This window comes from Panthera uncia, unplaced genomic scaffold, assembly GCF_023721935.1.
Source record: "Panthera uncia isolate 11264 unplaced genomic scaffold, Puncia_PCG_1.0 HiC_scaffold_2004, whole genome shotgun sequence".
NCBI lineage: Eukaryota > Metazoa > Chordata > Mammalia > Carnivora > Felidae > Panthera > Panthera uncia.
This window is the reverse complement of record NW_026058695.1, coordinates 3,883-15,412: the sequence shown is the minus strand read 5'-3', so window position 1 is coordinate 15,412 and position 11,530 is coordinate 3,883. Positions and strand designations below refer to the sequence as shown.

General features: G+C 60.5%; 1 protein-coding gene across 1 annotated transcript; it reads left to right on the top strand.

The window, feature by feature from the left end:
- Window positions 1–426: 426 nt before the first annotated feature.
- Window positions 427–10,937, top strand: LOC125917559 (homeobox protein SIX3). Its single transcript, XM_049623731.1, has 3 exons — window positions 427–481; window positions 8,090–8,906; window positions 10,745–10,937. The coding sequence occupies exons 1-3, from the start codon at window positions 427–429 to the stop codon at window positions 10,935–10,937; spliced, it is 1,065 nt and encodes a 354-aa protein (XP_049479688.1).
- The last annotated feature ends 593 nt before the right edge of the window (window positions 10,938–11,530 follow it).

Sequence of the window (11,530 nt, the reverse complement as noted above, 5' to 3'; positions counted from 1 at the left end):
GATGACTGGGTGGGGATGTGGGGTGGGGATGTGGCTGTGGGGCAGACTCAGCGCCGGCTTTTCGCCCTGCTTTGAGGAGGTGCATCGGGCTGTGCCGTTACCACCCCCCCCCCCTCCACGCCGGAAAATAAAGCTAATGATGTAGTAATTTAGGAGGGGTGAGGGGCTGGGCGAGAGAAGGGAGGGTGGATGGGGAACGCGCTCCCCAAGAGCGAAGGCAAACAGCTGTGGAGGCGCTGCCCAGGGCTCAGGCTTCCCAACAGGTTAGCTAGACGGGGATCCACTCGGCATTTCGCAGGAAAGGGGGGGGGGAGGCTGAGTGAGAGGGGGAGAGAGCCTCAGAAGAGGACAGAGGGAGGGAGGGAAAGAGAGAGAGGAGCGAGAGCGCGCGCCGCGCTGTTTAAAAGGAGACACTTACACTTCCTAATGAATATTTATCCGCCGCTGCTTCCTGCTCCCGGCTTCCCTTACCTTTCCGCAGGTAAGATCCTCCCAGAGCCCCAGCCCTGGGGGCTCTCCCAGCTCCCCCCGTCCTTCTCCGGGCACCGGTGGCCAGGCGGCAGGGCTCTTGACAGCCGGGGAGCTGGGGAAGTAGGAGGGTGGCTCTGCTCGCGGCTCGGCTTGCGCGCGGAGGCTCGCGACCCAGCACTTGAAAGGTCCGCGTGCGTGGGTTACCTGTGTGGAGTGGGTGTGAATGCGTGTGTAAGAGTGGGTGACAGAGAGGATGTGAACCCGCGAGCGCGCGCGCGCGCCTCTGTTTCCCGCGCGCTCCGAGGACATTTTCCGACTTTTCACTCGGACGCCGGGGATTTCTTGCCTTTGCCTTTCTCAGCTTCCCCCTCCTCCCTCCGCTCGCCCCCTCCACCTCCCCCACCCTATCCCCCCCCCCGGCTGCCAAGAACCCCTTCTGCGGGCTATTGTACAGCCGGCGCGGGCTCCCCCGGGCCGGATCCCGGGTCTCGAAGAAAAGAGGGTGTGTAGTTGGGTTTCTGCCTTAACCCCACACACAAAGGCCGCCGGGCCACGGGGCCCCCCGCCCCCTTCCTGTCGTCTCCGCTGGCGAAATGCTGCGGCGTGTCCTCCCATACTCAACCTCTCCCACCCCCTGCCACACACACACACCTTGGGGTATCACGGCCCACAACGGAGCTAAGAGTGATTGGGACCTGGGGGTACTGGGTGGAGCCTCGCGGGGCCCTCCAGCCAACAATCCTGAGCTGGAACCGGGGGACCGAGGACCCCCAGGGAGAGGGTGCCTCTCATCGCCACTACCACCATCCTCCCTGCCTTCACCCCGGAAAGGAGCGGGGGGGTGTGGGGGAGGCCCGGGGGGGGGGGGGGGGGGGGACCTGGGAGGGAAAAAGGAAGGAGGCCGTGGAGGAGCTGATAGTATGACCAGAATTTTTAAATGGACTTACCCGGCCACCTGTTGGGAATCCATTTGGGGTCGGTCAGTTCCGGAGCTGCTCCAAGTGGACACACAAAACCAAAAGCCGAAGTTGGAAAAAGAAAATTCTTTCTCTGGCCTTGCCCTGGAGCAGCCAGTCAGGCTAGCAGCTCTGCGCTAGGGTCAGGGAGCTGCAGAGCCAAAAGCACCCTTGCCACCCCAGTTCCCTTCATTCCGTGGCTCCGAGGCCGGGGGTCTCGGAGCCCGCGGACTCGGCGCTCAGGGCCCAGCGCTCGCAGTTCGGCTTAAGCCAGGACAAGCTTTCTAAGCCCTGCTCAGAAGTCAAGAGCAGCAGCGCCGCCGCCTCGGCGCGGCCTTTCATGACGCGGTCGCTCCTTATTCTTGTGCCTCGGCCTCTCTGGTCGCCCCCGGACAAAGCCACCGGAGCCCCGCCGCTCCCTTCCCGCTAAATCCCCTTCGGGGTCAATGCGCTACCAGCACCCGGCCGCGCGCTTCTCCTGCCAGTGGTGTGGTTCTTAAAGAGCCGCACCCCCCCCCTCCGTCCTGCGCGCTCCCCCGACCCCCGCCTCCCCGCCCCTCTCCTCTGGATCTAGCCCCCCACGCCGACGCCTTAGGTCCCTGCTGACCCGACCGAAGCCTGCGGACTCTTAGCCCCCTCCCTTCACCTCCTCCCCTGAGCAGTTGGTGGGCCTGGCCTTAGGCTTTACCCCGCTTTAGGTCCCCTTTCTCTCCAACATCGTTCATCCCTCGCTTGCCCGCTCCTACCTTTGCCCTTTGGATGGATCAAGGCCCGGGCACCATCTTGCCCAGTGCAGAGATGATCCCTAAAGATCGTCAGTTTGGGCTTAAATTAGGGGGTCGTGGGATGGGAAATGGGGCGGGGCATGCCAGCTGAGCTGGGGGAAAGAAAGAGGAGCAGACCAGATGGACTTAGAGGCTCTGCTATCCCAGGGCCTTGCTGGCCTGTCGGCAGAGGGTGAGGACTGGCTGGGTGCCACTCATTCCTAGAGGTGGCCACCCTGGGATAGGGTCCTGAGGCTACCAACCTGGTTAGCCTGCTGTGTATCTGAGGGATTGTGGGCATGTGGTGGGGGGCACCTCTAGAAGTCCCAAGAACGTGGGTCTGCAAGAAGCCTCTTCCCCAAGCCCTCCAAAGTCCAAGAACTGGGTGCGCAAGAAGGGACCTTTAGTGACACCTGTCCAGGCAAAAGGGCATGGGAAGGGGCAGAGAGGGAGTCTACTCCTTTTTCAGAGGACTGAAACACAACTGGTCCTGGGCCTCCTTAGATTCGCTGGCTTGTCACTTGCCCCACTGAGGCAAGGGGAAGTAGATGGTGGCTTTGGTCCTCCTTCCTTCCAAAGTACCCCCTTTCTTCCTCCCCTTCGGGCTTGTTTTCGTCCCATCTTGCCCTAGCAGCAAGTTGGTCCTGTACGGGGGGGGGGGGGGGGGGCTGCTTCAAGTGCTTTCTTTAGGCTTCCTAAGGACTGGAAGCATGAGTAAAGAGAGACCAGAGAAGGCATGGTTCTCTGGGGGAATGGGGGCTGGTTCAAGTTAGGCTGTAGTGCTGTAGTTGCCAGTGCCGACTGTGTTTGATTGTTTGGGGTCTGTGGTGGAGGGGCAATGATGGTTTGAAGAGGAGCGTGCCCACCCCTGCTCAAATTCACTCCCCAGCACATCCGTTCTGGCTCTCCTAAAGAGATCCCTGCAAAGACATAGGCAGCCTCCCGGGCAGTGGAGCCCAAAGGAACGTGGTGTGGGAGGAGGGTGGAAAACGGACCCTCCCCTGGACATCTGCCCTCTGCCACCCCAACATTAGTCCAGTGCATCTTAAAGGAACCCGGGTAAATGGTTGGAAATTGGCCTCTTGGGAGAGGGTGGCAGTGCACTCCCTGGACTGGAACCTGAAGCCACAACCCTCCTCCCCAGCCCAAAAGACTCACAACCCCAAAGTCTGCCACCTCTCTCCCTCTTCCACCTGGGTCACTACAGCCAGCTGGGACCCAGCTTGGGCCCACTCTCCTGGGCCTGGCAGTGGGAGGTGCGGTGGCCCAAGACTGAGCCAAACTTCTCTTGTTTGAGGATGTGGGGGGCGAGGAGGCCTTCAGCGGGCGGTGGGGCTCATTAGGCAGAGTGGGGTGCGGAGAGGTGCGCAGCGCCGGCCCCGGAGGCCGCCTTTGAGCGGTCGGGGCAGCTTCATTAAGCAGCGCTAACAAGGCATACAAATGCCGGGCCCAGCAGCTTTCTTGCAATGCCGGAGCCTTAGCAGGGCGCCAAGCTAATGAGGGTCACTCAAAGGGGCTGATCAAATATTCAAATTTCCCCGCACGCCAGGAACTTTTATGTGCGGAGAAAGTTGAGGCAACTGAGCTGTGTTTACTGTCCCGAGCGACAATTGCTCGGAGCGCGGGTCCCCGGAGGCTAAGGCGCGGGGGGGGGGGGGGGGGGGGGGCGGGGGGGGGGGGGTTGTTGTTGTTGTTGTTTTTCATTCAAAGGAAAGTAATCGGGGCCCTTGAAGGGTTTCTCTGCCTCCCCACCTACGTGCTGCGCTCCCCTGCGCCCTCCTCCGCCGCCCGCGCCTGGCGCCTCAGTTTGCAGCTTGCGGGGAGGCCCAAACAGCCCTCGCCTCCCGATGTCCTGGGGGCCGGAAGGGCCGTTGCCCCCCGGGACGAACCGGCCTTACGGAGCTGAGCAGGGCCTAATGGGTGCAGCTGCTCCAGCCGGGAGGCTTGCAGACCTCTGGGCTTTCCCGGTAACGCCAAACACGAAGTGAGTCCTCAGACACCTCTCCCGGTGGAGTTGAGACTGCTGGGGTCCGGGCTGATTTTGTAAATAAATGCCCCGCAGGTCCTAGTAATAGAAAGACACTCTCCAGCTCAAACGCCCTTTCTCCCCGCACCACCTGTACGCAGTCCTGCCGGTTGCCTGGCCCAAGATTAAAGCAGAGACGATGGTGGCAGTTTTGTGACCTCGGCCTGTATGGGCTCCAAGTCCCAGATCAGGGAGTCTGAGCGGCCAGAGGGCAGGGGAGAAGTATGGGCCCCGCGGGTTGACCCATTCATCCGGATCTCCACGCTCTGAGAGACCCAGGGTGCTGGCGCCCCCCCTGCGCGCCACCCCTTCCAGATGTCCCTCAGGCTCAGCTCCCTTCCCTCGCTCTGCTCAATGCCTCGGGCCCCCAGAGCGGCGTGAAAGGCGCCCGGGCCCCGGAACCCGAGGTCCTTCTGCTCCTACGCCCCCTCTCCAACGCCCAGCGCCTGGGAATTTGGGAGGGGAAGCTCGGGTGCTCCACAGTCCCCTCCCCCACACGGCCAGGGGGACCTACTAGACCCGGACCCTATGGAGCCTGCGCTCCCAGCTCCAGCGGGAGCCGGTCCAGTCACCCGCGCGGAAGACCCGCCGCCCCGCCTCCCCCCAACACCCAGCTCTCTGGACTCTCAACTTACAGGCTCCCGGAGGCGGACATCGTGCTTCGGGCCAGAGGGGAGAGGCGCTGGCGGCAGCGGGGCCGCGAGGCTGGCTCCCTGGGCGGCGCGGAGCTCGCTTCTGCGGGGAGTCTGACAGCCCGGGGCTGGCCGCCGGCCCCGCCGCGCCGGCTCTGTCCCGGCGCACAAAGCTGCGCGCCTCGCAGCCGCCCTCCGCCAGGCTTTGCACTCCCGAGTCGCGGTCGCCACCCCAGCAGGCGAGGTGCGGCGCGTCTGCAGGCGCCCCGGGCCGAGGCTGGGGGCCGGGGTGTCGCCGAGCGGAGCCTCGGCCCCATTTGCCTCAACTCTCCTTGAGTGGCGACGGTTTTTGATTTCAGCACTTTTCGGCAGAGCCCGCGGCACCTGCCCAGCCTCCCTCCAGGGCTGGCCGGGCTGCAACGGGGAGAGGCCGGGTCGCCCCCACCCGGAGGCGGGGGTTGTGAGGACGGGGAGGGGACTGGTTGGGTTCACCCGCCCGCCCGGCGCCTGGGTCCTCGGCTCCAGGGGATGCAGTTTCGGGGTCACGAGCTGCTTTCAAAAAGTTGAACACAATATTCGGAAACCCACCCGTAGGAATTCTCCCCCCACACGCGGCACAATACCCACTCCCCTCCCCTTTTTCATTCCTTCCTCCCCCGCTTCCTCCTCCTGCCCCTTCCCCCTCCCACCCCTCAGCCTATAATCCTTCCCCTACAAGAGAAAGGGATCGGGAAGAAAAGATGAAGCGTCTGTTTTTGTGTCCCAACCTTAGGGCTCTTTCTGGGCCCGCCGTGAACGACCGCCCAGAGCTTCGAAGCTGAACGGAGAAGTCCTCGCGGTTGGAAGCAAGATAGTTGGAAGGGAGAGATCAGCCGAAGTGGGACTTGGCGGGTCTTCCCTTTGAGCGAATATTTCTCTGTCTCTGTCGTGGGGTTTAGGACCCGCAACCCTCAGCTGCCTGGGGCTGAGCGGGCTGGTATCGTCCCCAAGCCCAGTCCAGACCCTCCCTGCCAGAGGAGAGACTCCAACAGCAACTTGCACTTCTCTTTCCAGGAGGCCTGGCTCTGCAGGAGTCAGGGCCTAAGCAGGGCCCGAGCTCAGGGTTTCGGGGTGGGACGCTCACAGCCCTAGTCACGTTAGGTTTCCCATTTAAATTCTCGCTCAATCTCTTTCTCTCCTCCCTCATTGAGATCTCCAAAGTGGTGTGGACTCTGTGCCTCGCCCCCCGATCTGCATCGGAATGTAGAAAAGATCTTTTTTTTTTTTTTTTTTTAAAGAGTTTTGAATTCCTCAATGATTTTTCTTCTGGAAAGGCAGCTTAGGATAATTATTTCAGCTTTATTGAGGGCAGATTAGTTGAAGTCTGGACGCTGAGTTTCAATACGCGTTGTACACGGGCCGACAATGTGGGCATTGTTGGCTACTGTGTGTGAACTCATTCAAAATATACACTTTTTAACACCAAACCGAGTCCTGTCTAAATATACACAGTGCTCAGGGGAAAGACGCCTCTGACCCCGACAAATCTGCGTAAATCACACTTCCATAGTTACAGAGGCCTCACAAAGGGAGACCCCGCTAAAGATGCTGATTACATCTTCTTAAAAGCAACATACCTTAGAATAAATACCCCTACCGGCCCCTGGGAGTGGGGGAGGGGGGGTTGCCGTGGCCAGAGGGAGGAAGGGCTCTCTGTATCCTATGGACTTTTTGGGGTCTGTTTTAGGTTTGTAATGTTACTTTGCTTAGGTAAATTAGTTTTTTTTTTTTTCCTTTAAAATATGAGCAAACATGCAATGTTCAGGCCTATCCGCTTCTTTGGGGAAGCCTCCAAAGTTTGACTGTCCTTCTGGGGCTGGTAGGCAAGTCCAGAGCTTCTTGGAGGAGTAGAGGTAGCAGGCATTTCAGGGGGCTCCAGAGGGTTCCAGACTTCTCAGCTCCCAGGGGACACAGCTGAAGTCTAGGGGGAAACAAAGACGTGGCTTGCCTTTCAAGATAAAAAGAAGTGTACTGTTATTTATGCTGGTATTTTAAAATACAGGGCAATAAGGGAAATCAAAGCTCCTTGACCCGGAGCTGAGGAAAGAGAAGCGGGTGGAATCCAATGCAGATGAAATCGAGGCAAACGTGGCCGATGAACCAGGACGGGGGAGGCCAGAGCGGCTTCCAACACCCTGGGGCCTGAGCTCAGCCTCTCAGGCGCCAGGTGCCCCCCGAAATCCGGGAACACCGCCGCAGCAGCTAGGGTCAGCGTGCGGTGGGCCCCATGATCACATCTCTTCTTTCTTCCTCACCAGTATTAGTGCTCACATAGGCAGAAAGAGACAGCCCGACGTGCACACCGTGTGCAAACCATGCCTGCTCGGCCGGCCCTCGGGCTCTACTTGAGGGCTGGCCTTCGGCCTTCAGGCGGCATGGGGAGCCTCTCACTTCCCGACAAAAATCCCTTTAATTGCTCATCCCATTCAACAACTCTATGCCCACGGCATTTTGAATTTCTGGATCAACTTCTTTGGGGAAGAGGGAAGAAGGGAGCTGAGAGAGACAGAGAGAGACAGAGAGAGAGAGAGGGAGAGAAGTGGCGAGATTAAGAGTTGCAAAGATTAAAAAAAAATCTCTTTCTCCCCCTTCTCCCTCTTTCCCTCCTCCCCCCCTCCCCCCCCCCAACTCTGGCTAAGTGGTAAAACCGTCCTTACGTTCTCGGTATTGATTGGCAGGGCTGACAGTGATTGGCAGCGGTTGCCGTGGCAACGCCACAACGACACGCCGCAGACCAATAGAAAAGCGAAACAAAATGTTTCAATGCTGCACTCACTGTGGATTTAGGGGAGATATTATGAGGCTGTTGTCATTAGGGCGATTGCTGTGGAATCGCTGAATCTTGACTCGGCGGTGGTTGGCTCTCTCTCTCTCTCTCTCTCTCTCTCGCTCTCTCTCTCTCTCTCTCTCCCTCTCCCTCTCCCTCTCCTCTCCCTCTCTGTCTCGGGTTCTCTGCGCGCGCGCACCGGGCCGCTCTCCTTCCTCCCTCTCTATGTGGCTGCGCGGGTGTGTGTGTGTGTGGATGTGTGTGGGGTGTGGGTGTCCCTTACGCCCTTCCTCCTCCCCCTCCTCCTCCTCCTGCTTCCCCCTCCTTTCCTTCTCCTCCCCCCTCTCCTCTCCCTCCTCCTGGTCCTCATCGCCCCTCTCCTCCTCTTCCTCCCCTCTCTCTTCCTCTCCCTGAATTTTCTCCTCTCCTCTCAGGTCAGTCCATGGTATTCCGCTCCCCCCTAGACCTCTATTCCTCCCACTTCTTGTTGCCAAACTTCGCCGATCCTCATCACCGCTCCCTACTTCTGGCGAGTAGCGGCGGCGGGAACGGTGCGGGCGGCGGCGGCGGCGGCGGCGGCGCGGGCGGCGGCGGGAACTGTGCGGGAGGCGGCGGTGCTGGCGGAGCAGGCGGCGGCGGCAGCGGCGGCGGCTCCAGGGCCCCCCCGGAAGAGTTGTCCATGTTCCAGCTGCCCACCCTCAACTTCTCGCCGGAGCAGGTGGCCAGCGTCTGCGAGACGCTGGAGGAGACGGGCGACATCGAGCGGCTGGGCCGCTTCCTCTGGTCGCTGCCCGTGGCCCCCGGGGCGTGCGAGGCCATCAACAAGCACGAGTCGATCCTGCGCGCGCGCGCCGTGGTCGCCTTCCACACGGGCAACTTCCGCGACCTCTACCACATCCTGGAGAACCACAAGTTCACCAAGGAGTCTCACGGCAAGCTGCAGGCCATGTGGCTCGAGGCGCACTACCAGGAGGCCGAGAAGCTGCGCGGCCGCCCGCTCGGCCCGGTGGACAAGTACCGCGTGCGCAAGAAGTTCCCGCTGCCGCGCACCATCTGGGACGGCGAGCAGAAGACGCATTGCTTCAAGGAGCGGACTCGGAGCCTGCTGAGGGAGTGGTACCTGCAGGACCCCTACCCCAACCCCAGCAAGAAACGCGAACTGGCGCAGGCCACCGGCCTCACTCCCACACAAGTAGGCAACTGGTTTAAGAACCGGAGGCAGCGCGACCGCGCCGCGGCGGCCAAGAACAGGTCAGTGGCGGGCCCGCGGCCTGGCTACCGTCTCCCGGGCTGGGGAGGGAGAGAGGGGTTGAAATGGGGGCGGATGGGGCAGGGTGCCAATGGCTGCCGGGCACTCGAGAAGCCGCGACCCCTGGCCAGTTGGAGAAAAGTTTCTGCTTGCCCAGACGCACAGAAGAGGGACGGTCAGCGGGATTATTGGCTGCTTTGTCGGAGAGGGGCTTTCGGCAGGGTGGAGAGAGAGAGGGAGAGAGAGAGGGAGAGATCCTGAGTGCCCACGGCCCCTGGTCCCAGCCCTGGGCACCTTAGCCCTGCTGCACCCTGCTACCTGCTCAGCCCTTCCACAGCTCGGCACTCCTCCGGAGCCTACAGACAGGGAAGGAAGGAAAGCAGTCCTTGCCATCTGGTTCTTATTTCCATGCATTGCAAAAACCCAGGAGGAATCCACAATGTCATGGAAAGGAAACTGAACCTGGGTCTCTGCCACAAAATGAAAAAGGTCGGTGGCCACCTTTGAGCAGGCCTTCATTGCAAATTGCCTGACGGGGAAGCAAGAAAATCAGGCTGGGAGTAGAAAGGCCGTGTGTGTGTGTGTGTGTGTGTGTGTGTGTGTGTGTGTGTACATGCATGCAGGTGCTAGCCCCCAAGCCTCAGTCAAGGAGCATCCCCTTGGTACATTAACTTGGGAAGCCACCAGGAATAGGAGCAACCCCACTACCAGCAAGTTGGCCACAAAGTCACAAAGTTGACTGGGCTTGGCCAGTCAGCAGACTTGGGCCTGGGGGAAGTCGGGAGAAAAAGAACTAGAAGAAAGAGGAGGAGGAAAGGGCACGGAATGGGAGGGAAGGGGAATGGGAGGAAGTTGGGTAAAAGCCCTGGTAAGGAGCCTGTGTCCCTACCTAGCCTGCAAAGGCTCTGGGCCTGATGTACCGCAGGGAGCGGAGCCCCAGTTGCTGACAGTTGCCGGGGGCTTGAGGCCCGGTGTGAGTTCCCGGAGTGAGCGAGTGTGTTTGTGTTTACATGGCCCAGGCCTGAGCCCCGCGCCCTCTCACCCTTGCCTGTAGAGCCAGGTTTTCGCCTGAGAGGGGGAGTTCCCCGGGGACCAGGGGAAGGCCTCCTCGTAGGAACTCAGAGACTCTAGGCTCGGGCAGCGGCTGCCTGGTGCGAAAGGGACAGACGGAGACTGCTCTGCACCCGCTCCTGCCTTCTTCTCTGCTTTCTCTCTTGCTCCTCTTCCCCACTTTTTCCGCTTCCGGCTCCTCGGTTCTCTCTTCCCCTGCTCCTGCGCTCAGCGCAGGGATTCAGAGAGCAAAGCCAGCGTGTCCTGCCCGGGAGAGGCTGCGGACGATCACCTCGCAGCTCTGGGTGTGTTTGGGGGAGCTGGGACAGGAGGCGCTGCGGGGACCGACCGCTCCCGGCAGCCGGCTCAGTCTGAAGAGTCCCAGGGGCTGGGGAGGAAGAAGCACCCTGTCCCTCTCAGACTTTTGCTCCTTCGGGACGCTGCATCCGGAGGCCTCCCCAGGCGTCCGGCCTCGGGTTCTACCTCTCCTCTGAGGCCGGCTGCGAACTGGGAAGCTTTGGGAAGCTCCAGCGAGCCTCGGGAAGGAGAGAAGAGAGCCGAGACCGGCGCTGGGGGGCTCTGCAGCCGGGTGCTTGGAGGCGGGGGTGGGGGTGGGGGGTGGTAGCGAGAAGTAATGAGCGCAGAGAGCAGAGTCAGGGGTGGTGGCGGGGGGGGGGGGGTTGGGGAGATTGGGGAGCACCGGCGGCCGCCGGCGCGGGGAGGCTGCTTGACGGAGCTCTGTGGCGGGGCCGCTGTCTCAAGGGCTGGTGCCGCTCTCTGTCTCCCGCAGGCTCCAACACCAGGCCATCGGACCGAGCGGCATGCGTTCGCTGGCCGAGCCCGGCTGCCCTACGCACGGCTCGGCAGAGTCGCCGTCTACGGCGGCCAGCCCCACCACCAGCGTGTCCAGCCTGACGGAGCGCGCGGACACCGGCACCTCCATCCTCTCGGTAACCTCCAGCGACTCGGAATGTGATGTATGATAGCCAAGGCCGCCCTCCTCCCCCTCCCCCTCCTTCCCCTCCTCCTCCTTCTCGCCCTCCTCCTCTTCCTCTTCTTCCTCCTCCAGCCCCAGAACCAACCGAAATCAGGATACACAATCATACACACACACACACACACACGCACACACACGTACACACACACTTCTACCCCAGCCAAAAATATATAAAAACCAAGAAAAATAACAAACGAAACGCAAACTATCAACAACCCCGACCACCATCTACCGCCACGGCCACCCCAAAGGACCGCGACGCCGACAGACAGTCACAAACGCTGATGTTGCGGGCAGAAAACATAAAAGAGGTGACAATTGTATACTTTCTAGGACAAGCACGGCTTCTCCTTTCGGTTCCCACGGACCCGGCACCCCACCTGCATGACGATTTATTTGTATCTGGGAAAATATTCTCTCTAGTTTAAAACGATTTAAAAAGAGTCGACTATACAAAAACCGACCACCACCACGACTACAAGACGACAAAAGCAAAACAGACAAAAAGAGAAAAAAAAATAAAACCGCCATCTCTGTTCGGAATTTGTTTAAAAAACAAAAGAACTCCTCGAGAGGGAA